Source organism: Glycine soja, chromosome 17, assembly GCF_004193775.1.
Source record: "Glycine soja cultivar W05 chromosome 17, ASM419377v2, whole genome shotgun sequence".
NCBI classification, from domain to species: domain Eukaryota; kingdom Viridiplantae; phylum Streptophyta; class Magnoliopsida; order Fabales; family Fabaceae; genus Glycine; species Glycine soja.
The window spans coordinates 3,306,198-3,333,594 of NC_041018.1; the positions used below are offsets into that span (position 1 = coordinate 3,306,198).

At 31.7% G+C, this 27,397-nt stretch overlaps 3 protein-coding genes and 1 pseudogene across 3 annotated transcripts; all 4 read left to right on the forward strand.

Moving 5' to 3' along the window:
* Positions 1 to 10,576: 10,576 nt before the first annotated feature.
* Positions 10,577 to 14,196, forward strand: LOC114393370 (pectinesterase/pectinesterase inhibitor PPE8B-like). Its single transcript, XM_028354677.1, has 3 exons — positions 10,577 to 10,941; positions 11,016 to 11,546; positions 13,293 to 14,196. Exons 1-3 carry the CDS (start codon positions 10,614 to 10,616, stop codon positions 13,988 to 13,990), a joined length of 1,557 nt encoding a protein of 518 aa, XP_028210478.1. The 5' UTR covers positions 10,577 to 10,613; the 3' UTR covers positions 13,991 to 14,196.
* Positions 14,197 to 16,898: 2,702 nt separating this feature from the next.
* On the forward strand, positions 16,899 to 19,664 carry LOC114393098 (annotated as a pseudogene).
* A 910-nt stretch (positions 19,665 to 20,574) lies between these two features.
* Positions 20,575 to 23,196, forward strand: LOC114392873 (putative pectinesterase/pectinesterase inhibitor 45). Its single transcript, XM_028354120.1, has 3 exons — positions 20,575 to 21,677; positions 21,861 to 22,021; positions 22,385 to 23,196. Exons 1-3 carry the CDS (start codon positions 20,719 to 20,721, stop codon positions 23,074 to 23,076), a joined length of 1,812 nt encoding a protein of 603 aa, XP_028209921.1. The 5' UTR covers positions 20,575 to 20,718; the 3' UTR covers positions 23,077 to 23,196.
* A 3,262-nt stretch (positions 23,197 to 26,458) lies between these two features.
* Positions 26,459 to 27,330, forward strand: LOC114393147 (putative invertase inhibitor). Its single transcript, XM_028354411.1, has one exon. The coding sequence runs from the start codon at positions 26,630 to 26,632 to the stop codon at positions 27,221 to 27,223; it is 594 nt and encodes a 197-aa protein (XP_028210212.1). The 5' UTR covers positions 26,459 to 26,629; the 3' UTR covers positions 27,224 to 27,330.
* Positions 27,331 to 27,397: the final 67 nt, after the last annotated feature.

Sequence of the window (27,397 nt, forward strand, 5' to 3'; positions counted from 1 at the left end):
TTTTATAGTAGACATTCATATGAATGAGAATGATTTATTTAGCGGAAGAATCTTTATTTAATTCTTATCGTGTACAAATTTTCTTGGACAAAAAATAATCACGCACCGCGAGTAGAACTAGTATGTACTAATAGTATAAATGATTTTTTATATTATCATTCATTTATCATTGTCATATATAATAATTTTTTCGACTTTAATAATAGTAGTTTACAGTGTAAAAAATTTACACTAATAATACATGAAATTGTTAAACTCGTGTTATAAAATATTTTACTAGAAATTCTCTTTCCTCCTATTTTTCTTTTTCTTTCACCTCAAAATAGTGGGACGTTTATACTTAAGAAGGGGACAAAAATTTGGGGGCAAATTCTGATCCTTTTTAACATGTGTCTGATCAGGCCCTCAGGTTCGAGTGGATCCCTTAAGGTGTATGTGAAGGCTGTTGTTTCCTATACTTTTTTGGCCTTCTGAAGTGACTAATCCAAAATATAAATTTACATTTCAAAATAAGTACAAATTTTAACTTTAAGAATGATGAATCTGGAAAGGTAAAAAAAACATTCCAAAAAGTATGTAGGAAACAACTTATTGGTGCGGGAAGCAATAACACTATGTGAAGTGTCTGGCTTGGTACTTAAGTCCTCTCATTTATGGAAAACCCAACCCAACAATTATTGCTATAAAAAAAATACCAACAATCATTGGACGAAAACAAAAGAAATATTGCCAACCCAGAATAAAAAAGAATGCTTATTCTTATATTTTATTTTGTTGCGTTATTAATTTATATATATTCAAAATTACTTTTAACAAATTTTATTGAAAGAATGAGAAAAAATCAAAATAAAACATATAATAACGGTATTAATTCGGCCTTACCTTAAATGATTTTAGTTGAACTTTCATTAAATTCATTTATTAACTGTTCTTAAACTATTAATTGTAAGAATGATATATTTTAAGATTCTATTAATTTTTTATTACAGAGAAGCTTACTACAACTTACACTAACTAAACAAGAGATTGCTCATAAATAAGATCGTAAGAGAATTGAAACAAGATGTTGTTCTTAAATAAGATAGTAAGAGAATTGAATTATTTTAATGTAAATAAAAATCGAGAATCACTTGGAAGTTGAAACTAATCATTTAACAGTAATTTACTTAATTTCAGAAATACAATGATTTAATTGGCTCCAAAAAACAATCTCAAAAAGAACAAAAATGGCACATAATCCAAACACTAAGAAAATAAAAATGCAATTAAACTCTTTTTTCTTTACTTATTTTAAAATTTCTCAAAAAAAGTTATCAAAATATTATTTTATAAGCTTCACGATCAAACTACTTAAAACCAAACGATCTAACATTATAATAAGAATTTAATATTTATGTACGAAAAGTGGAAACAAATTTATATTATTATTTAATTATAAATTACCATTTAGATTATTTTAAGATAATTATTTTAAAAATTAATAAACTTATGATAAATGAATTGAGATATGATGATTGTATAAAACCTTTTATACTATTAAAGTATAATGATATTATAAAATTTTGAAATCAACAATATTTAGTCGCAATCTGATAAGTAATTTTCTCAGATTGTTTAGAGGCGTCGGTGCTACAAAAGTGGGTAGTCATGACAAAGATGATTTGGTGATATTTCCCTTTCGTATTGTGAAAAGCATGCAACAGAATGAACATATACACGCCCCCCATGCAATCTTTCATATTGTGGAAACTTATTGAAAATGGTTAAAAAACAATTTAGAAGGTGTCTCAAATAGCATGATGCATTGACATTCACTCGATTCATTGGTTCAGATGCTTAACTTTTTTAATATATATAATTTCTTAAAAATTCTGTTCAGGTGATATTATTGCTCCTTGATTTGTACCGTAACACAAACAATTGATCAACAAAACAACTGATTTAGTATAGTAATATATTTACGTTCTATCGAGTTAGTTAATAAAGCATGACAGATTGCACACACTAAATTTGTTAATATAGCAGTATCTAAAAAAAGTATCAATTTTCCTTTCAAGAAAAAAAAAAGTATCAACTTCATGGTATGCCACAAATGTCATTTTACGATTTTATACCTTCAAAAAACAAATGTCATTTTACGATTTTGGCGGGCGCACACAGTAAATGAATGTGAAAAAAACCTAAAAAAATCATTCAAAAGTACAAGATGAGACGCAAACCGTAGAAATTAACTTCAAAAACCTTTACACGTGCATGAAAATTAAGCTTATCGTGTGTGTGAAATTAACTTCTCACTTGTATTTATACAATTATATACTTTCATAACTATTTTTATGATTATCTTGTTAAAATAATATCTTAAGGATACGGGTGGATTTGTTTAAACTTTTTTTTAAAATTAAAATAAAAACTTTTTTTAATAGGTAGATAAGATTTGCTTATCAAAATAAACAGAAAATAATTTTTTTAAAACATAAGTAGTTTAGACAAACACATTAATAAAACAGAAAACTATTTTTTTTATTAAAATAAGTATTTTTTTTCAAAAAAAAGTTTAAACAAACTCACCTTTAATTACATCTTATGATTCTAACACACTATAAGTTATTTGTTTTGGATTAATTTAAAATTATTCTTTTGTGTCATGTTTTTAATCATTTAAAATAAAATTTATTTACAGCCTTTTAACCAAAAAACCAAAAGAATAAATAATATATGTATTGACCATCATATAGTTTTTTTCACAATTATTTAATAATCACCTTAAAAGTGATATAAAAAATATTTCTAATTGGTTGATAACGTAAAAATAAATTATATTCACAATACGTATCTAATAAACACAAAAAAAAGTATGAAAATCAAATAATCCAAAATACTTATAATCAAATTAAATTTAATTCATATGCTCGATATTGAATTATATTAGAATTGACGTTGTATACAATATCCATTATTCTTATCTAATAAGGAGTTTGCTAGGGTTAAATATAACTGGCAGGGTTATCATATTTTTAATCCTTACAAAATCAGCTAATTTATGTTTTTTTATTAACTTTCAATATCTTTAAAGTAACCTAAAATCATTGTTTGGGACAGATTATTTTTTGAGATTTCAACTGTTTGTAAAATAAGATGTATGTTGGTGACAATAGCTGAAATTTGCAAAAAAAGCCTTTTTTTCTTATCTGAAAAATAAGTTATGTTTTTGAATCTATGATTTTAAAACTTAAGGTCAACATTTTTTTTCCTAAAAGACATTATTCCCAGATTATCCTAGATTTTCCAATAACTTATTTTCCTTTCATCTTTACACATACCATTTTTCATAATATACTATATATGTAAAATCTGATTTTTGTCATTGTCTCCAAGTGAAATTAATTATCTTACAATTACTTTTCAATAAATTTACTCAAACAGAATCTTATAATTAATTATAATAATAACAATAATAATAAATTATACATAATTAATTACTAAGATAATTTAATTTTTTAATTATTTCAAACACATCCTGTTGAGTGACAATGTTAATTGCTTAGTTCTTTTAACAAAAGGTTAATTTATCATATGTTAATTACTTAGGTCTTTTGACAAAAGGTTAATTTATCATCCTAGGTGGTATCCACTAATTAGTGTCTATGATGTCATGTCACATAGAGTAACAATGTTAATTGCTTAGGTCTTTAACAAAGGGTTAATTTATCACCCTAAGTGGTATTCACTAGCTAGTGTTTATGATGTCATGTCAGCATCAGAAAACATATAAAATAGATTGAATGGTTACTGAATAAGAAAAAAGAAGAAATGTTACAAGTTTAATTAGGAATTAACATTTTAATAAACTAACATTCATTGCTAAAAAATATCATGTCACCATGTGACACTTATATATTTTTTTCTTTTAAACCCATAAAACAAATGTTATTTGTGTACCTTAAAATAAATATTAGTGATAAAACAATGATTTTAAATTGAAAAATAAATTATAGAGACCAAAATCAAATTTTAATTTTTCATAAGAACTAAAAACAGTGATTTTAGATGGATGAAATATTGTAAATCAAAGAACAAATTTAATTTAAAAAAAAAACAAAATTAAAACTCACTCATTTTACCGGGACTAAAAATATAGCTTAAATTCAATCAATCCCAATTTAAATTAGAACTTGATTTTAAGTTTTTTTTTACACTATTAGTAAATTATAAAATTCCTATATATAATATTTAAAACACTTACTATAAAAATTAATAAACTTATCACATATAATAATTTATAATTAAATAATAATATAAAAAATATTTGCACTATATATCATTACGTTCTAATTAAATTATGGAGAGTTATACCTGTGCTATCATTTGATTGAAATTGGAATGTATCCCAAAAACTGGGATTGCTATAAATGTTTGTGAAGGGCCATGATACCCCAAAAGTTTTTTCTTTAAAATTGCAGTCACAGATTACAGATAGCATATTGACGATCCAATCCAAAGGCCAAGTCAAATGGCCCCCATTGATTTTGATTTTGAGAGATTCTTGACTATGTGGTGTATATAATGGAACCAGCCTTAGCCACAACACGTGCCAGATCCACGAATAGACCATTGAAAGCTCAAATTCCGCGTTTTTATCTTTCCCTTTAATATTTTTTTCTCTTTTATTTTTTCCTTTAGCATTATTTAATAGGAGTAGTGTTGTAGAATAATAATATACGGAAATCCTAAAGCAAAACGGCACGAGAGCAAGCTGTAAACGCGTTTTGTTTTAGCAGTATTAGAATTAGAACTTCTCTAAAGCACGTCGCTTTTGGCTTTATTGCTTTTGAGAATGACACATTTGGGATCTTTTTCCCTTTCGTTTTAATTTATTCTTTCTTGGGATGAGGCTGTGCTTCTGTTCTGTTCTCACAATCAAATCTCCATTGATGTTTTTCTGATGTATAGATCATGGATGGATTTGAGATGATAAGGCTTTTTTTACAATCTTAACTCTTAAGTTTTGCATACACTTGAGTTTAGTTAATTTCATTTAAATATTTCTTAAATTTATAATTGAAAACTCTCAAGAAAAACTATAATTATATTAGATAAAATATTTCAGTTAATTTTTATTTTTTTTAATAAAAAAATTATTTAACTGTTTGATATATAATTGTTAAACATTTTTTAGATGTTGTTTGAAGTGATATTTGTTAAAATTTTAACTTTTAATTTTTTATATTTTCTTTAGTATTTATTTAATTTTATGATTATCCTTTTAAATAAATCATAATTTTTTTATAATTCTACTATTTCAAGAGTTAGTTCTAATGTATATTTATAATTTAATAGGTTAATTTTAATACCAATTACTAGTTAACTTATTTTAACTTTTAGCTAATTTTTTAGTTATTAATTATTTTTTTTAAATTTTATCAAATATAACCTCCAAAAAAGAAAGGGAAAAGACCATCATTTGTGTAGAAACTTATAGGTGACATTTTTTTTTGGGAAGAGGGAAAGAGGAAGACAGAATTCGAAACATTTCTTAGAAATAAAAATTACTAATATAGATAATTGGATTGTGTTTAAATGATTAAGATAAAAAAAAAATATTCACAACTTTTTAAGTGGCTATCGGATTATGTAATCATCAAATGACTTTTAATTTTGATTATTTATGTATAACTATATGATCTAAATTTAAAGTTTTTTACATTTTTAAAAGGAGGATTATATTTAGTTGATATATTCTCCACAAGAAGTATATAACAATGTTCCATTTGGCTATTATTTATTGATTATTGTGAGAAATAACAGTTATAAATCTAGACGTGCTTATACAACTATAAAAAATTTCACATTATTATAAACAAATCATGCTTTAAAAAAGTGTTTAAACAAATCATGTGTATTTTTTTAAAAAAAAATTAACTACGTACTTTTTAACTAAAAATTTAAATTATATAATTATACATAGTTAAAATAAAAAAATACACAGTTAAATTTATAGTTCTTATTTCTTACATTAATTAAATATGCTCTCGTACACGTGAATCCTTTTTACCATGTAGTCATGTACTATCCGAAAGTTGTTGAGGTTGACTGTTTTGACGATGGTGTTTATGGTCATCCCAAAATTAATGTAAATGTTCTTATTTCTTTGGACGTAATTCATTCTCTGGCTAAAATTTGACTGCATAATCTGCAATCCTGTTTTACTCCCCCGAATAATTGCTAGATTTGTTGGCATTTTTTCATTGACAATAATGTAAAAGTACCCCCGAAAACCAAGCATATGAAAAAGAAAGGAAAAAAAAAAAAAAGACAAATTCTCTACCGATCATTGAACGCTAACATCTGACTTCATTAACTTCATCCATGTTAATGATTTGAAAATAAAAATTAGAGTGGAATGTGAAATTTTAAATTTTGAATAAAAGCTTACATTATTTAATAATCTTTGACACTTCTCTTTATTATTATTTATTTTTGGACGGCAGGCATTTTCCAAGAACCAATTGAGAAATGACTATGAAATCAAGATTAATGCTAAAAAAAGTGTTCTAATAATCATAAAATCTCACATCACATGAGAATTAAAATAAAAATTAATTTATATACATCATCTTTTCGTAAGCCACCAAATGCACATTTTAACGAGAACAAAATATGGATAAATTTTTTAATACCAAAATAAATAATATTCCAAATGATGTTCTCAATCACTACGGCATACTTGAGGTCCGAAACCAAAGATGATAGGCTATTTAATCATGTAATTTTTTTTAATCCTTTTGTGATACATGTTTCCTTTATAATAATAATAATACACAATTTTACATGATTACTTTTAAACATTTTAAAATAAAAGTTGCAGATGAAACTTTTATAAGCAATACTATTTTTTAAAAATAAATCTTAGTATCACAAAGAATTAGTTTCTAGCTTCTTATCGGGGAGTTTATTCAAAAAAATATTAACGATAAAAGAATATATACTGATTTAAAAAATACTCTTAATTATTATGCAGTCTTTTATATTATTAACCAATTAAAAATGCTCTTGATATGACTTTTGTAAGAGTTTAAAATGACTTTTACGTAATATAATAATCATCCTAGAAATTAATTGACTTGTTTTAAAGATAGTTGAATGTAAAATAATTATTATAAAAATCAATAATTTTATTATATATATATATATATATATATATATAAATGTACCACATGTTTGAATTTAATTAACATCGAGTCTAAATAGGATATGAAACTAGGTTGATTTAATTAATTAAGAGTTAAATAAAATTGCAAGGTGATTTAAATTGTGCTAACTCATATAGCCAATAAATTACTTCATTTAAAACTGAGTATCCAAATTGATCCTTGAAAACAATAACACGAGGGACACTTCAATCCCTCAAAAAAGTGAACCGTGCAATCCCTTGAGATTAAAAACTTAGTATTAGACACTCTAATCCTTAATATTTGAGTTAACTTTTTTCCATGAATCAATCAGGTTACTAATAATTTTTTTAAAAGCTTAAGTCGGTTCACAATTTATTTTTCTATGAATTAGCTTATCGTGATTAGAAACAGAGAAAAATGATTTAATGGTCAAAGTTTGCGGTATTTGAAATAGACAAACCAAATGTTTTCATTTTCTAGGGATCAAAGTGTCCCTATTTTTTTAGTGATTGATTTGAACCTTCATATTTAATTGAGTCAATCTTTTACATTGCATCTTACATGTCACGGGTCTTATTTTATGCCTACCATGTTTATTTAGAATGCAATATATATATATATAGTGTAAAAAGTCGAAATATATAAAAGTAACACTTTTTTTATAGGAAAAATTAAATTAATCATGCTGAATGTAGGTCACTAGAAAATATAAGGAGAGTTCAAATTGCGTTTTACAAACTTTCGAAAAATTCTATCTTAAAAACGTTTTAAAAGGATTGGATCATCTTAGTGATATATAAAAAAAAATCTTAAAAACCAAGTTTGCAAACATCAAATGATGTGTATACAGTTAATTTTTTAGGTTAGTTAAAATAAATAACAAGATAAGGGAAATGATATTCTTTAGGTTTAAATATTAGAATTCAGTAAAAATAAAAAGGGTTTAAATATTAGAATTAATAATAAAAAATTCTAAAAAATAATTTATTAATGACATTGATCGAAAGTGATAAAAAAAATAAATCAAAATGTCGTTGAGAGACATAATCATAATCATTCATTATCATGAAAAAGTTTGTTTATATAAAAACTTTTTAAAAATATAAATATATTTTGACATTTCTTGAAAAAAGAATGTAACTTATTTACCCAATATTATCTTTTGTTTTACTCTTGAATGGTTAGTGCATGTCAGCATCTTTTTTACTAAACGTATTGAAACCGTGTAATTGGAAGGAAACCTTTGGCTGCCTGTAGCGAAAGAAAACAACATTAATTCATGAGCCAGACCCATACTACTTTGTCTAATTACGAGGGAAAAGGACAAGCGCGGGTCGCTTGCATAGGAAACGATAACATTTTTTTTTTCGTTCGTTTCATACGGTGTGGAAGAATAAAGAAGATCCAAATGATGATAAAGTGGACATTTTTTTTTCTTTTTCTTTTATCTGGTGACGGTAGTGGGAAGGAAAATGAAAAACAGAGAAGAGTCGATGCAAATGCAACAAATTGATTCGGTGGAAGCTGTAGTAGTAGCAGTCACAGTGGGTGGGGTGTCAAGAACAGGAATCCAATAACCCAGTCTCGGATTTGGTTCTGCAACCTGTAATTGTGACATGCATGGCTAAGTTACCGCCGACACAGCCCTCCTTTTACGTTTCGCAGCATCTCCTCTCTTGTGAGAAATTGTATTTTTACATTGTTTTTAAATAATAAAATAGAAAAAAAAAATGAAAGATAAGTTTATTCAGATCTCTTGACTTAGATGAGACTGTTGGTCTTCTGGGTCCAAGATTTCTTGACTAAGGAGGAGGTAACGGTTCATAAGAGATGGGTTGTTGACTATATAATAAGTGTCAGAGTTGGAAAAATAATATGGATGGGTTAAAATAATTAAGATTTGAATGTATAGATTAATTAAATTTAATAGTTTTGATAAATATTGTTTTTTATGATTATTTTAAACACTTTAAAAAATTATAGTTTGGGGGATGCTCCCTATGTTATAATAAGAAAGCTCCACCCTTGATTGTAAACAAGCACTGAAAAATGTTGATAAAGGTAAGCTTTTGAGTAGATTGATGAGTACAATTGAAAAGAAATACTGAAAAATAAGTGAAGACGCTTAAGTTAGCGAGTATTCCATTAGAGCAACATTTTGTACTAAATAAATACTTACTATATATATAGATAATGACTATATTTATAGATGTCTAATTAAATTGGGTTGAAACGCATACTATCATGAGGCCTAGAAATAATCTTTCAAGGACTTATTCACCAAAATGGATTATAAAAAAAATTATTTAGTGATTTGTTATAGTTTTTAAATGATTTATTTAATATGAATTATTTTTGTGGCTTAAGATACAAGATACATTATTCTAAATGAAATTTTATGTTTTTTTTATCATATAATAAGAAGAATTATCTTAAGTAAAAACTCATTTTTTGGTTGTCATTATTTTCTTTTATATCAGTTCTGTACTTATTATTACATCAGTTATAAATGTAATCGATGACAAAAAAACAACCCTATTAGATAAAATTGTTTTAAAACTATACGAAATTGATAAATAATTTTTTTAACCCATTTTGTTCAATAAGTCATCTTTCAAGAGTTGAGTGATATTCTTCTGTTTGATTCAGCTGCAAAATGAATTTACTTTAAGACTAGGTGTGATTCTCTATACATTATTTCATCTTAGAAATTTTACTCTTAGGTACTAATTCACATTAATTAGTGTTGGATTGAAGTCAAACAATAAAAATGTTGACGCACTAGAGAAAATAGTATTACATAAAAATATGGTTCATCCTTTTATCATTATATTATACTAATAAAAAAAAACACTTGTGTTTGAATTTGAAAGTTATTTATATATACTTAACTGTTGAGGATAAAAATGTTAAAAAAATGAATATAAAAAAATAAGATTATTTTTTATAATGATTATAGATTATCATTATTTATTTATCTTTTGTTAAGAAAATTTTAAAAATTAATATATGATATTTTTTTAACACACTAGTTTTATGGGTATTTATTTTTTTGAAGGATTTATGGTATTCCACATAATTTTTTTAGGTATATACATAAAAGGTGTTTATCAGTCAACAATTAAAAATTAATTAATTTCTTTCAACACATAAAAACCATTCAAGTCAACTTTATGTATTCCAATAAAACTTACTTTACATTTAACCAGACCCTAATCAACATATTTAAGTAACATCCACGCAAACCTGAATTCAATTCTCTATCACCAATACCAAATTTTGTTAGCAGCAACATAGTAATATACTAATGTGTAATAACTTTTTTTTTTATATATATAAAAAGAAAAATCATATTCCAACCGATACTGCATTCCAATCTCTCCCCCTCCCCCTATAAATATTAAACCTCTCTCACTCCTTGTTCGCCACTGGTTCTTCCAAATGGCTATTCCTTCACTAATAAACCAGCCACAAAGAACACCCTCTCTCACATTCTCCTTCCTCCTCTTTCTCGCTATCTGCACCCCATTGGATGCTGCTCACACCGACTTCGCAGGTTCAGCCTGCCTCAAAGTTTCCCCTAGCCACTTCGCCGGCTCAGTCACCGAAGTCATCACTGCCATACGTCAACTCGCTTCGATCCTCTCACGCTTCGGCTCTCCCTTGGCCAACTTCCGCCTCAGCACCGCCATCGCCGACTGCCTGGACTTGCTCGACCTCTCCTCCGACGTCCTCTCCTGGGCCCTCTCGGCCTCTCAGAACCCCAAAGGTACACATCCTGCGTCATTATAACTATAAACCCAAAAATAGAATTAACTCTGAATGCATGTGTGTATGTGGCAGGGAAGCATAACAGTACGGGGAACCTGAGTTCGGATTTGAGGACATGGCTAAGTGCGGCGCTTGCGCATCCAGAGACGTGCATGGAGGGATTCGAAGGGACAAACAGCATTGTGAAGGGTTTGGTCTCGGCAGGCATCGGGCAAGTTGTGTCGTTGGTGGAGCAGCTTCTTGCGCAAGTTCTTCCCGCACAGGATCAATTTGACGCCGCCAGCAGCAAGGGGCAATTTCCTTCTTGGATTAAGCCCAAGGAAAGGAAGCTGCTGCAAGCAATTGCAGTCACTCCTGATGTCACTGTAGCTTTAGATGGGAGTGGGAACTACGCTAAGATCATGGATGCGGTGCTTGCGGCTCCTGATTATAGCATGAAGCGTTTTGTGATTTTGGTAAAGAAGGGTGTTTATGTTGAGAACGTGGAGATCAAGAAGAAGAAGTGGAATATTATGATTCTTGGACAGGGGATGGATGCCACCGTCATCTCCGGTAACCGGAGTGTCGTCGACGGCTGGACCACCTTCCGCTCAGCTACATTCGGTAAGTATGCTACTACTATTTATGTCTTTTGTTTTTAATAACATTAACATAAAATTAAAAGAAACATAGAATATGATGCAAAATTGAAAATAACTGCATTGGGTTTCGATAGAATCTTCTATTTTGAAGCCTGCGAGATAGGGTAATAGCATGATAACGGGAACTTTTCACCATGCTTTTTTTTAACGTTAGTATTCCTTAAGTATTTTATTTAATATCACGTTTATAATAGTACTTTTTTTTTTTACCGTTGTTTCTTTTAAGGTTTTTATACACAACTCAAGAAATAAAATAATTTTTCTTCGCTTTGCTTCTTTCTTTAATAGTTGTAACATTTAAAAATAAAATAAAATAAAAAGCATAGTATATGATGTAAAATTGAAAAAACTGCTTTGTGTTTCGGTATGATGGAATCTTCTATCTTGATTCTTGAAGCCTAAAGTTGATTTCCTACATGATAGGGTAATAGCTAGCGTGATAACGGGAAGTTTTTACCATGTTTTTTTTTTTTTTTTTAACGTTAATGAGTCTAATAAAAACGAATAAAATTAATATTTATATTTTTTAAAGACTAACATGAAAATTTTGTATCATGAAGAACACGTGTGTCGTCCGAAATTTCTCCCTCACGCATTTAGAATTTCAATATTCTTTATGTGCTTTTATAAATTTTAGCAGACAATAACTAATTACTGTTGAGTTAGGTTATCGGTTTTATTGTTTCACAATAAATAACTGAAAATTCACTGGGAATAACAATAATTAATGAGCTTTATACTGTTCATGAAAACCGAAAGTTGCTGGCATAAAAAAAAAGCGAATGCCATGCGATATATAACGATAGGGGCCCCTTACATTACTTTTATATCTGTAGAATACCTTAACCTTTAAAAAAGTTTTCTAACAAAATGTTTTTCTCACAGAAAATATGATTAAATAAGTTATTTTGAACGGCAGAAGGTCCAAATTAAATACCTTAATCTTTTTTTTTAAAAAAAGGTTTTGGTACAGCAAAAAATAATAATACCAATACGAATAATTAAATAAGTGTTGATCACTAAAGTTTATACAAAATATTTGTAAGTATTTCAAAATTAACAAACCAAGATAACGGTATTTAATCATAAAATTTGATCATGGAATAAATAAAACTATAAAAGTATAGTCGGCAAGCTAGTGTGAAGAAGATTCCATTATTCCAGGAAATCCAGGCTCATTACCAACATAATCCATGTCTGCAAGCTAACTCCTAATGAATCAGCATATATATAATAAAACAATGAATGCAGTGGGTCAAAGTTGTTCTGATTAGGAACAATCCCTTCTGAACACACAAGATTGAAGGAAGTGATTAAATATATAATTTCGACTTATAACAACTTTCAACAGTAAGTAGGGCCTCAATATTTAACCATGTATTAGCCACTAACTAACATAATCCACCACGTATGCAACTAACCGATAATTAACAATAAATGAGCACGTGCATGCAATTAAAATCCTCAAAACCATCTCATTCAGTGACGGAAATGTTTAACCAAATTCTCATTTTTTTACCAACAAGTTGTGGTCCGATATACTCAACTCGATCTGCTTAAATAAAATTTCAAATTCAACACTTATAAATAGAAGAAATATGGTTGAAAGAAGAAAATTTATCTTAAAAGTAATCAGTTAGATTTTTTTTTTCTGTAACAATATTGTTACCATTTTTTTTTCTTCTCATTTGTTTAATTGTGTTTGCAGCTGTGAGTGGCAGAGGGTTCATAGCAAGAGACATATCCTTTCAGAACACAGCAGGGCCCGAGAAGCACCAAGCAGTGGCACTAAGATCAGACTCTGACCTTTCCGTGTTCTTCCGATGTGGGATTTTCGGTTACCAAGACAGTCTCTACACCCACACAATGCGCCAATTCTTCAGAGACTGCACAATCAGCGGCACAGTTGATTACATCTTCGGTGACGCCACTGCAGTGTTCCAAAACTGCTTCCTAAGAGTAAAAAAAGGCTTACCAAACCAAAAGAACACAATCACAGCACACGGTAGAAAAGACCCAAATGAACCAACCGGTTTCTCATTCCAGTTCTGCAACATAACTGCAGATTCTGATCTTATACCTTCTGTTGGAACCGCACAAACGTACCTGGGGAGACCCTGGAAGAGTTACTCACGAACCGTTTTCATGCAATCGTACATGAGTGAGGTGATAGGGGCAGAAGGGTGGTTGGAGTGGAATGGAAACTTTGCATTGGACACATTGTACTATGCTGAGTACATGAACACTGGAGCAGGTGCTGGAGTTGCTAACCGTGTGAAGTGGCCAGGGTACCATGCATTGAATGATTCGAGCCAGGCTAGTAACTTCACCGTGTCTCAATTTATTGAGGGGAATCTATGGTTGCCTTCAACTGGAGTAACCTTCACTGCGGGACTCACAGTTTAACAGAAATAAACTACTGCCACGCCTTGGCACTCTCTTGTACTTAATTATATAAAGTTATTATATATTTATAGTTTTATATCATAGGAAGAAAAAAAAGGTATTAAAAGAAAGAGGTGAATGGGTCCGTGTTCACTTTAATTAATTGGTACTTGATTATTAAAGATTTTCCATTTTTTGGTTTAGGAGTACTTGGGGAGTTCGGTGTTTTTTTTCTTTCTTTTATTAAAGGGAGGCTATAGCCATTACAAACGAATAACTATAGGGAAACAAGTTCCCATACAATCACTCCAAAGCAAACCCTTGCACTCTACAGGAAGTAGCTCGAAAATGTGCACTCCTATAGGGATGTCATGACCCTTGTCTGCCAAACAATCAGCTACATTATGCAACATTTGTTTCCTGAAAGACATTGTTGGGTGTTTTTCGTTTTGGAGAAAATGGAGGTAACAAATATACGTGTGTTGTGTTGCATTGCATAGTTCAGTTTTAACACGGAGCTGTCATGTTGATTGATGATTAATTATAGTTGATAAAAATTATTTATATAGTTAATATATATTTCTTTCATTTTTAAATATAATTTAGGCTCCTTCAAAAAAATAATTATTACATTAAATTTGTTAATTATTTATATTATAATTTTAAAATCGCACTTTTATTCTCTCTCTATCCACTTACTTATTTATCATTAATGTTTAGATAGAAAATAATTAATTATGCATAAGAAAAAAAAATAATACATCTAGAAATTAAAAAAAAAGATCTTATAAAGAGGGACAAATAAATTTTTGAAAAAAAAAACTTATAATAAGGGATCGAAGAGTATAAAAGAGGCACAATAAAAGAAATAGGCAATTTTTTTTTAAGTATGGATTAAATATAGTTCCAATTATCATCCATATTTTAAAATTAAAAAATAATATGATTTAAGCATCAAAGAGGAAATTATAATTTTCCAAATTATTTTCGATTCAGTGCATATAAGTGTTTTGCGGTTAGCATTAACGAGCTTTGTGGGGGTGGACAGTCCATTGGTTTGGCGAAATTTTCTTTGTGGGGGTGACTTTATTTATTTGGTGTGGTGACAAATCACTGCATGAGAAATACTACTACTATTTTACAACGAGCCAGTGCTAATTAATGAAGTCCCAACAAACTACATTATATATATATATATATATATATATATATATATATATATATATATATATATATATATATATATATATATATATATATATATATATACCAACTAACTATTATGATTTCTCAAAAAAAGTGATTTTTCTCTCCTATTGAATATAAAAGTTTTCCTTGGCACATTCAATAGACTTATGTCAAATAACTTGAAAAAGTCACAGCCATTTAGTGTAGATTTTATATACTCATACAATCATGATCCATGCATAACGAAAATACAATTTCTTTTATAACATCGAGACTTCTTTATCAAAGGTTTTCTGGAGGTTTGAAAACAACTTGATTAATAACCTTATGCTTTAGCACTAGTGAGAGAGTCTTACTCTTCATATTGATAATATTTTGGTGGATAAAGACTATTTTGGTGGAATGAAACGACTATATAATTTTAGAGGATAAATATGTATTAATTAATTATTATTTTATTGATAGGAAGAAAGAGATTATGTAAATAAATATGAAAGAGAAAAACACTTTTTTTAAGAAAACATAATACCTAGTTAGTTGAAGGGTGGATAATTAATAAGGCTTATCCTATGTAAAGTTGCATAGGTTAAAAAAATCGTGTATATATTATAAAATTATTTTATAATTTTTTAATTACCTTTTCAAATATTAAAATAAAACAAACTTACAATTAGCAAATTGAGTAATATTATATTGTATTATAATATTTTTATTAATTATCCTAATATTTTATAAAAAATAATAATAAATAAGTGCATTTAATACTTAAAAGCATAAAAGCAATATTTAAAACTTCTAGGATTTCGATTTAGTCAAACAATAATATGACTCACTACAAACAAATGAATATTTTTGAGTCGCGATTATAGGTTGGTCACAATGTTGACACTATTAAGAGTACTTGACTAGCTAGTACTGACCCACCATTGGTTTGTGACTACTGACTAATCTGGGAATTGGAAGGTGCAACCTAAACTCAACAATTAAAGCACTTGAAACTGTTGAGCTCGAAGTGAACTGTCAACGTAGTACAAATTAAGATCCCTTCAATTAGTTCTTGAGCACCAACCCTTACATTATTATTATTATTATTTTAACAAGAGATATCTAAATTTTTTTATTTGATATTCAATTAATTCTTTTACTGAATCGGTTCATTTTAAAATAAAATGATATTTTGAGTTGTAATTTTATTCATATCTAAGTTAAAGATCCAATTTCAGATTTTTAATAAGAGACCAAAGTATCCAATTATTTATACCAATAGTTTTTTTATGTCTTTCATTATTTTCACCGCTACTCACAAAACAAAAACAGAATGACCCAAAACGTAGGCTGTGTGTCTTCCTATCTTAGATCATTCCCTGTCACCGACATATATTACAATATCTTCTAAAAACAACCTCAACCATTAAACTTAGCGAACTGATAGTTCCTTTTTTTATATTTCTTAGTCTCAGCTTCTCATTTTGCTTGTCAATAATGCCAATGATACTAAGCTGGTCTTCGAGTAAAAACAAAAACAGGTGACCCACCTAAAGCAGAAATATAGGAAAATTAATACGGCACACATTAATTTTTGTCGCATGCATCCCCTTTGGCCATAAGCTGATTTTCATGTTCCCAGGTTTAGAAGGTAGTGCAATTATCTACCCTCTTTTTGTTAAAAAATTAAAAATCTAAGCCCGTGCTGCTTTTTTATGCTAAACTTCTTATCCATGTTCACCCACTGCCTTATTTATCACGAGTCAAATACTGAAATTCTTCATATCCAAATCACATTTTAACAGTCTCTTTCTTATTGTTCATGTAATAGTAATAATTTCATGGCTATTATTCCATCTCCTAAAATTTTCCTCCTTCTCTTAGCATTCTTCTTCTCACATGCTATAGCTGCCAAATCCTCCAATGCTTCCACAACCACAACATTGCATGCAAACCTCTCTTCCTCAAACAGAACCAACCCATTTCCTGAAGTTAGCAGCTTCAATTCATCTAAGCTTTCAATTTCAATAAACATAAATCCATACATCATCAACACCCTTCTTAAGTCCCTCCAAGCAGCAATATCTGGAGCCACAAAACTATCTGATCTATCAAACAATGCTGGAAACAACATCATAGATAACAAAATAGGAGCAGTCCAAGACTGTAGAGAACTTCAACAATCCACCTTAGCTTCCTTAAAACGATCACTATCAACCCATTTCCTGAAGTTAGCAGCTTCAATTCATCTAAGCTTTCAATTTCAATAAGCATAAATCCAAACATCATCAACACCCTTCTTAAGTCCCTCCAAGCAGCAATATCTGGAGCCACAAAACTATCTGATCTATTAAACAATGCTGGAAACAACATCATAGAGAACAAAATAGGAGCAGTCCAAGACTGTAGAGAACTTCAACAATCCACCTTAGCTTCCTTAAAACGATCACTATCAGGAATCCGTTCCCAAGACTCTAAAAAACTAGTTGATGCAAGAACCTACCTAAGTGCAGCACTCACCAACAAGGACACGTGTCTAGAGAGCATAGATTCTGCTTCGGGTACCCTTAAGCCAGTTGTAGTGAATTCTGTGATAAGCTCTTACAAAGATGTCAGTGAGTCTCTCTCAATGCTCCCTAAACCTGAGAGGAAGGCCTCCAAAGGACACAAGAACCGGCGTTTGTTGTGGTTGTCGATGAAAAACCGTCGCCGTCTCTTGCAAAGCAATGATGGAGGAGAGCTTGTTGTGGCTGCTGATGGAACGGGAAACTTTAGCATCATCACTGAGGCTATCAACTTTGCTCCAAATGACAGTGCTGGTAGGACAGTGATCTATGTCAAAGAAGGGACTTACGAGGAAAATGTTGAAATCCCAAGTTATAAGACCAATATTGTTCTGTTTGGCGATGGAAAGGATGTTACAGTTATTACTGGCAACAGAAGTGTCGTTGATGGCTGGACCACTTTCAGATCCGCAACTTTAAGTAAACCCTTTATGGATGGAACTATCAATGTACCTTATGTTATAACTTTTAGAATTGATCACTTTGATTTTGTGTACTGAAACTATAACGAATTAGTCAGTGCCTAATTTGTTGAAGTTTCAGTTTGGATAAGCTTTAAGCTTATGAGAGCGTTTTTAATTGTAAAACTGTAAGACACTTTTGTGACAAGTATGTTGAAATTTGTTAAGTTTACAGGAACCAGTAGAGAAGTGGCAGCTTCTAAAAATGGTTGAGGTGCACAAGTTTATTTGAATTAAGGAAAAAACTTAGATGCAGTAGCTATCCAATTATAATTGAAGTTTCGTCTTGATAATTTGTGTAAAGGTTTATAAATATTACCAATATAGGTTACTGAGGAGAAGTTTCAATTCTGATAGGAAAACAACAACTAAGTAACTATATAAAAGTTTTGTCTTGTAATTAATGAGAAAAGTTTAATTCATTTCTCTTTTCACTCGACAAAAAGTTTATTGAAATGGACTCTTGGCAACATGTTTGATTTGCTCAAAATGGCAATTGCATGACCGTGGTCTCTTTCTTTTTCTTTTTTTTTTCAGCTGTCTCTGGTGAGGGCTTTCTGGCACGTGATATAGCTTTTGAGAACAAGGCAGGGCCAGAGAAGCTTCAAGCAGTGGCCTTGAGAGTGAATGCAGACTTCACTGCTTTCTACAGGTGTGCCATGTATGGTTACCAAGACACTCTTTATGTCCACTCCTTTAGACAATTCTATAGGGAATGCGACATTTTTGGGACCATAGATTACATATTTGGGAATGCAGCAGTGGTTTTGCATGCATCCAAAATTATCACAAGGATGCCAATGCCTGGTCAATTCACTGTCATCACTGCACAGTCCAGAGATTCCCCTGATGAGGACACTGGCATTTCAATCCAAAACTGTTCAATTCTAGCCACCACAGATTTGTACTCCAATTCTGGTAGTGTCAAGAGCTACCTTGGAAGGCCATGGAGGGGTATATTCTCGAGTCCTACATTGATCAATTTATTGACCCAATGGGGTGGAAAGAGTGGTCTGGTGATCAAGGCTTGGACACTTTGTATTATGGAGAGTATGCTAATTATGGGCCTGGTTCAGGGACTGATAACCGAGTTAATTGGGCTGGGTACCATGTAATGGATTATGACAGTGCCTACAACTTCACAGTTTCTGAGTTTATTATTGGTGATGCTTGGCTTGGCTCTACTTCATTTCCTTATGATGATGGGATTTAATCAAAAAGAAACAGAGAGAGATAAAATAGGTTTAGCTTGTCCCACTTGACCTTTGCTATTGTAAAATATAAAAAAAAGGTGAGTGTCTAATTTTAATATGATTAAGGTAACTAAGTGCCGTAAAAAGTTGCAAAATGTTGCGAAATATGTTGTACCAATCAGTTGTTTTGACGAACCAAACTATAAGAGAGAGGATCAAACAAGAACCACACTTGGTGGAGGAGTGAGTTTGATCCCTCTGTTTCGAAGTTAGTCTCATGAGTTTTAATTTTAAGATTGCTTTTAATACAAAATATATGAGGGGGAAAATAAATATTTCCTAATAATGATGTCAAGTATTGTCGTGCAACTTAGTGCTAATTGCTAAATACTTTTGAGCTTTTTAGCATTTTCCTTTAAATATTTGTATATGCTTATCTAAGTTTAATGTTTTATCATTAATGTCTTATATAAATATAATTCAGAAAAAAGAAGAAGTCATATAAATAACTAGGAATTTTAACTACGCTGCCAGGTTTGGATTCTCTGCCACTCTCCCACATTAATGATTAAACCATACATTGGTTCAAAATTTTCTAAAACGCTTATGTTTGTTTTTCTTAAACAAGAGAGCACAATTATGTCATTGGTGTTAAAATATATCAGGTAATTTTAGGCTCTTTTATTTTAAAAAAGAGTGGATTACAAATTTACAACTATTCCTTAGTCAGTGAGATGTATTGCTCACATTTGAACGTTTTCACCGAAATTATCAGTTATTATAAGACTAAACATGATCCTAGATTGAACAAACAAACGACAATTTTTTTAGGAGGAAGAGTGAATCAAAATAACCAAGATATAAATAAAGTGTTGCTTTTCAGATTACTGGTGTGGAATTTACAAGTATTAAGCTATATTTGGAAATTAATTATATTTGGTAATTTTTTAATAAGCTTAATAACAAGTTTGAAACATATGTGGCATACCATAATGATGTTTGGTTTTTTTAAGTTTCACTTCCATTCTACTTTTAGCCATAGAGAAAGGAGAGAAGGATAATGAAAGTTGGTCTAAAGGGTATGAAAACTTAGCGGCAAATAAGGTTATAGAAATTGCAAGAACGGAAACTGACACGTTCCTAAAATAGAAACAGCTGAAATGTCTCTCGTCCACACTCCATTGCAAAGAAACCACGTTAAAGTTGGAAACGATGAAACACAGACAAGTTGTAAAAAGGAGTCAAAGGACTAACCCTTCCTTGGATCTCTTTCTACCTCTTTTCTCCGCGACTGGTTTCAGTTTGAACCTAAGGCAGAGAAGCCAGAGAGTCTCCTCTGCCTTAGAGAAACTCTCACAATGGCGTTTCAGGACTTTGATCTCATCTCAGAGAGGAGAAGGAACGAGAAGAGGCAAAAGGCGAGGAAGAGGATCATGATTGGCGTGGTCTCTTCCGTTGTCCTCGTTGCCATGATAGGTGCAGTACTCTTCGTTGTGGTTAGAAACGACAACGAAGCAGGCAACAAAAAAAGCAATGAAAACAAGTCACATGGCCATTCACAACAATCTACCACCCCCGGCAAGGATCACGTTGTGGCGCATTCGAAGATGGTGAAATTGGTGTGCAGCTCCGCGGACTACAAGGAAAAATGTGAAGACCCTCTTAACAAGGCAATGGAGGATGACCCCAAACTCACGCAACCAAAAGACCTTCTCAAGGCATATGTCAAATTTGCTGAGGATGAGGTTAGCAAGGCCTTCAACAAAACCATCTCCATGAAGTTTGAAAATGAGCAAGAGAAAGGTGCATTTGAAGATTGCAAGAAGCTCTTTGAGGATGCCAAGGACGACATTGCAACCTCCATATCCGAACTTGAAAAAATTGAGATGAAGAACCTTTCTCAAAGGACTCCTGATTTCAACAGCTGGCTCAGTGCTGTCATCTCCTTCCAACAGAATTGTGTTGATGGCTTTCCCGAGGGAAACACAAAGACTGAACTTCAGACTCTCTTCAACGATTCCAAGGAATTCGTTAGCAACTCCCTTGCCATTCTGTCTCAGGTTGCATCGGCTCTTTCAACAATCCAAACACTAGCACGCGGCAGCCGTTCGTTGCTGTCTGAGAACAGCAACTCCCCAGTTGCTTCTCTAGACAAAGCTGATGGCCTTCCTTCTTGGATGAACCATGAGGACCGAAGGGTATTGAAGGCTATGGATAACAAACCTGCACCTAATGTCACCGTGGCTAAAGATGGCAGCGGAGACTTCAAAACCATCTCTGAATGTTTAAATGCTGTCCCTCAAAATTTTGAAGGACGGTAAGCACCTCTCACTCTCCAGACTTCTATCTCTATCTCTTTCTAGGATGTGGGAGAGAGAATTCCAACCATCTCATGATCAGAGAGACCCCATCTTTTTTCTAAGTTGCATTTTTGTATATGCTGTTTATGTTTGATATTTGTTCAGCTATAAATAATGTTCTCGGTGTTGTGAACATGCAGTTATGTGATTTTTGTTAAAGAAGGAGTATACGATGAGACTGTGACCATAACAAAGAAAATGCAAAATATAACCATGTATGGTGATGGATCCCAAAAGAGCATCATCACTGGCAACAAAAACTTTAGGGACGGTGTCAGGACTTTCCTAACTGCAAGTTTTGGTATGTCTAAATCTTAACTCCCTTCATAAAAAGCACAAGTGTATTACTTTTTTTGGTGAACTGAGTATCGTCAACCAAAAACTATAAACTGATCTCTCAAGATATTAAGATCAATATAAAGAGTTGATCTCTTTCAACAGCTGCTTTTTCATACCCACGGACCTTAATGGAACCCTTAATAAAAAATATCATTGGTCAGATCCATTTAAGGGACTGACTTTTCCTTACTACTAAACATATTTATAATGTAGTACACCATCATATTAGTCCATAACATTACAAGTTCTTGAAATTTCAAGAATTAATCTGATGTATCATAGATGAGTAACAAGTTGTTTTGACTCTGTTGCTATGCACGTGCAGTGGTAGAGGGAGATGGATTCATAGGCCTAGCAATGGGATTCAGAAACACTGCAGGCCCTGATGGCCACCAAGCAGTGGCTGCAAGAGTGCAGGCGGATCGTGCAGTGTTTGCCAACTGTCGGTTCGAGGGCTACCAAGACACTCTATACACCCAAGCCCACAGACAATTCTACAGGAGCTGCATCGTTACAGGAACAATCGATTTCATCTTTGGCGACGCAGCTGTCGTGTTCCAGAACTGCATCATGGTAGTTAGGAAGCCATTGGAAAACCAGCAGAACATGGTGACTGCTCAAGGGAGAGTCGACAAGCAACAAGTCACTGGAATTGTGCTGCAGAAATGCACAATCAAGGCTGATGATTCACTGGTTCCAGAGAAGGACAAGATCAGGAGCTACCTTGGGAGGCCGTGGAAGGAGTTCTCGAGAACAATTGTGATGGAATCGGAAATAGGTGACTTCATTCACCCCGATGGATGGACAGCTTGGGAGGGAGACTTTGCTCTCAAGACATTGTACTATGCTGAGTATGGCAACACAGGACCTGGTGCCAGCACCAATGCTAGGATCAAGTGGCCTGGTTACCAAGTCATTAACAAGGATGAGGCTAGCCAGTTCACTGTGGGATCTTTCTTGAGAGGCACATGGCTCCAGAACACGGGCGTGCCTGCCACGCAAGGCTTGTACAATTAAACGCCTTTGTTTCAAATTTCATACCACTTGAGTTCTTGCTTCAGCCTTTGAGCTGCTGCTGCTACATGTTAATTAGGCACACCGGAAAATAAACTTGATGGTCTTGCTCATTTTGATGAATTGTATTTTTCTTTCTTTCTTTTACCGTAAATTTTTTAAAAACATTTAATCTTGAATTGTAATCTTGCACTAACTGCAGTGGGGTGGAATATACTTGCATAGAATTGTGTCACCAAATGTTTAAGTAAATAGAAGAATCAGTTCTTGCTGATAAAAACAAGTTGAGTCTGTAGTGAACTCTGAGATGTCAATAAAATTTTATTTGATTGCAAAGTTAACGGATGAATCAAAATTGTACAATCAAAATCTCAAAAAAAAAACAAAAAAAGAAACAGAAGAACTAAATTCGCCGAATGACTATAGCAGTAGAATCCAAGTGCAATTAAGTCTTTTATTTAATTATTCTTTAACCTTATTATTATTATTATTATTTTCAACGGTTAGATTACTAATGAAAAGAGATGCAATACATGATTAAATCTGACCATACGCAGGTTGACAAACCAATATTAATCGTGCATCATGACAGTATTAACAAGCATCAAGAATGAGATTAAATCACAAGAAGACCGTCTCTTGAACGTGTTGGCTCACACAGTAATGAGGATAAACATAAATCAGCAAAACCAGATCAGAATGGACAAAATCACAAAATCAGCAATACTCCATGCAAATTTTGGACTGTGATAGCTTACAACTCAAATTTGACTATCACCCCAGCAAACACATGCACATGTTGCACTCTCCATTAGTGTGTGACTCTCTGAGTCCCAATTTTGATTTTTAATTAGCTCTTCAACAGATTTACAATTTTTTAACTAGCATTGTTGCATAACAAAGTGAATTCAAACCCAGAACAGAAAAGAATCCCAAATTGAGGTTCTCCCAGCCTACTAAATGCATCAGGCATAAAGCAATGATTATTGTTTAAAACCTTTTGTAGAGAAAGCAATTTCCTTATCGAAAAATCATTTATTTATAATAAAAAGAAAATTAGTCAGCCACAAAATATGTCTGGTCCATGCATGAAATGACGACAAGGTTCTGAAACCAGTCTCGATTTAACAGAGTAGCTCAAATACGAAGGGAAAACCAAACTTTGAACATAGTCAGTAGAATTCAAGCATGAACTCCAAGCAATTGTCACCTAAGCAATGAAGTCTCAATTCCGTTATATTTAATTTACTGCTCGAAAATGGTGATGATGGCGTTATACTCGTCATTGAATGGGTCGTTGAATAGGATTGGGGTGTCTCTGCGAGATCTTTGAAAGAAGGATCAAAGATGAGGGACTTCCATGACTTGCAAACGCACCTGAATCGCAAAAGTGCATCCACAGGAAGCCATGACAGGATTTCTACTATGAGGTCGCCAGGGAGAACAACATCCATTCGATCCATCTCAGGAATGCCTCAAATTGTCAATCCTATAAACCTTAACCAATGTATACGGAACAAATCTTGTATGCACACACACTCAACACGTTTAACACGTAAGCTTTGCACACAACTGTTATAATATTGGCAAGTGTATTAATTCTCGTCACATTTTTAAAAATTTGTAGCTAAGATCATCTGCTGAGCAACTTGATGAAAAATATTAAACGGTTAAATAGTTATATATATGATGTTTGATAAAAAAATTCATTGGTTTGTTGCAATAAAAGTAAACAGTATAAAAGTTGCAAGTCTATAATTCTAAGAAAAGCAATGAAAACGGTTTTAAACTCAATTAAGAAAACATAAGATTGGACTTCATTATTCAACTCTTTATTGTCCTAATAAAATTTACACACATATAAGTCATTCTCTACCATTGTTGATGCACATACTAAATCATACCATATTGATTCTTTGTATATGACATTTCTAAGAGTAATTATCAAATACTAATTCCTCTCATATTCAATAATAATTATTTCAGCATTAAAAACAGGTATAAGATTACAATCAACATGTTATGATCTATTTTTAGTAGCATAACATAAAAAATAACTTCATTCAGTCTAGACTCTTAAGAATATTTTTCCGTATTTGGGTGACTTTGATCTAGTCTGGATAAAGAATTAGAACACTTTAAAACTTCAAGTAATCATGAATCAACTCCTCACTACTCCAAAAATATTTTTCACTTCTTCTACCCTTCCATCATATAGAATTAAATAAATCTTCAAATTATAAACAAAACATTTAAATATATTTTAACTACCAAATAACTCAAAAATTAAAGAAAATTTATAAGAAAAACTCTTGAAATCACAAGTGTCAACATTTAAATCATATGTTACCTAAAATATGACAATTATCAACAACAAATCAAAACGTCACAGCACACTGAAATAAAATTCAAAAAAGAAGAAACTATTTCTTTCTCTCTCTACCCCTAGCATTTTCTCCTCTCTTCAGACTTCAAAATTCACCCTCGACACCTCCGAGGCTCCGACAGCCGTCGTCAATGGATGGTGTTCTCCCTATAGTTTTTGTTGCAGTTGGTGAACGTGATACTAGAACTTTAGAATGCAATGTATAAGGATCTTTTAAAAAAAATTATCTTATTAATTTATTAAATTACTAATTTTATAAAGTAGCCCAAGCTAAAATTGGAGAAAAATAGTATTAAAGATGTTATTAATTCAATTATGGAGTTTAACAATGATTAGTACCTCAATTCAAATTCACTGTAGAATCCGGTTGAGGTACCTGATGAACAGGGATAAAGCCTATGACTAAATTAACGAGAACTACTGAACTAGTCCTATACCTTTCGCTGTGAAAACACCCTGTCATCTTCGGAAAGAAAAATAACCATTCTACACAAATCATCTTTTAAAAAATGCCTACAAGATTCTAATTTTATAATTACTTTACCTGCAAACTACAGTAAATAAATAATAAAAAAATAACTCCATGTTGAATCAAATTTTAGGTAGTTGTCACGAACAAGTGTATGGTCTTTAGAAACATAAGGCAACTAGGCAAGTACTTGTGGCCGATTGGCTAATTCTATTTTATTCCTCAGAGACAAAACGAATCCAAAGACTAAGAGCTGTCATGATCTATACACCATACGCCTGTTCCGACAAACATAAAGAAACGTAGCCAAATAATTCAAAAATCACCTGCCAAAAAAAGTGTTATTCTATTTGCAATCATATCTGGCATGTATTAATTTAAATGGCTCAGTAGCTGATACACATTTATTTAAGTTTTAAATTTGTCTTTGTGTATCAATTGGTTTTTCCTAACCCGGATATTCTAGTCGAGAATTAACGACTAATCTCTTGAGTCGCTGAAAATTTGTTTAAAGAGTTTATCTCTCCCAACAAAAGTTATTCTATGGACGCAAACTTGAGGATTGAAAATCTGATTAATATTTAAGGCATATAGTTATCTTTCAACCATATTATACCAATACCATGTTAATATATATCAACTAATTTGGTTACAACATTATATATGCATCTACCACAGCCCCTAAACTATCAGAGTCAGAGATGGCATCAAGGAAAGCTCTTGACCAATGCTTGGTTCTGCCAATCTTGCTAATGAATTGTTTTGTTTTGCTGGGTCAATGTGCTAGGCCACTGAACACAGAAGGAGGAGAGGATTTGGTCACAGCAACCTGCAAGCACACCCTCCATTTCGAACTATGCATTTCTACCTTGAGATCAGTCCCTGCTAGCAAGACATCAGATCTAAAAGTGCTTGCTGAGATTGCATTGAATCTGAGCACAACATATGCTGCAGACACTTTGTCCTATGTTCATGAGCTGCAGTCCAATTCTTCTGCTGCCAATTATGGCTCCAACAACATCATTTACGCGTCACGTTGCTTAAGTGACTGTGCAGAGGAATACTCAGAAGCCATAGAGAACTTGAAGGACTCCAAAGAAGCACTTGCTGATGGAGATTGTGACCAAGTGGACACGTTGGTTTCTGCTGCTATGTCTGATGCTGAGACATGTGAGGATGGCTTCAAGGACATGCAAAGTGGGGATAGTGATTCTACCTCTCCTCTTACTGAGAGGAATCGTTACTTCTCTGAACTCTGTAGTAATGCTCTTGCCATTACAAAACTACTAGTTTAATTGAGTGAACCTTGTTCATCCAATGTGCTGTTAAGTGTTAACGTTATATAGTATATGGTAACAACCTGCATTTATTACTTTATACTAATGTCTTTGCTTATTATTAAGTATATGGTTTTTTGTGTACTGTCAGCAACTTGATCAGTATGAGGTAAATAAAGGTATCAAATCAAC

Bases quoted from the DNA above. Each gene is read 5' to 3' on its own strand.
- LOC114393370 (XM_028354677.1), top strand. From the start codon at position 10,614: ATGGCTATTCCTTCACTAATAAACCAGCCACAAAGAACACCCTCTCTC. The intron at 10,942-11,015 runs GTACACATCCTG...TGTATGTGGCAG, and splicing joins GGCCTCTCAGAACCCCAAAG to GGAAGCATAACAGTACGGGG. The intron at 11,547-13,292 runs GTAAGTATGCTA...TTGTGTTTGCAG, and splicing joins CTTCCGCTCAGCTACATTCG to CTGTGAGTGGCAGAGGGTTC.
- LOC114392873 (XM_028354120.1), top strand. From the start codon at position 20,719: ATGGCGTTTCAGGACTTTGATCTCATCTCAGAGAGGAGAAGGAACGAG. The intron at 21,678-21,860 runs GTAAGCACCTCT...GTGAACATGCAG, and splicing joins CCTCAAAATTTTGAAGGACG to TTATGTGATTTTTGTTAAAG. The intron at 22,022-22,384 runs GTATGTCTAAAT...ATGCACGTGCAG, and splicing joins TTTCCTAACTGCAAGTTTTG to TGGTAGAGGGAGATGGATTC.
- LOC114393147 (XM_028354411.1), top strand. From the start codon at position 26,630: ATGGCATCAAGGAAAGCTCTTGACCAATGCTTGGTTCTGCCAATCTTG.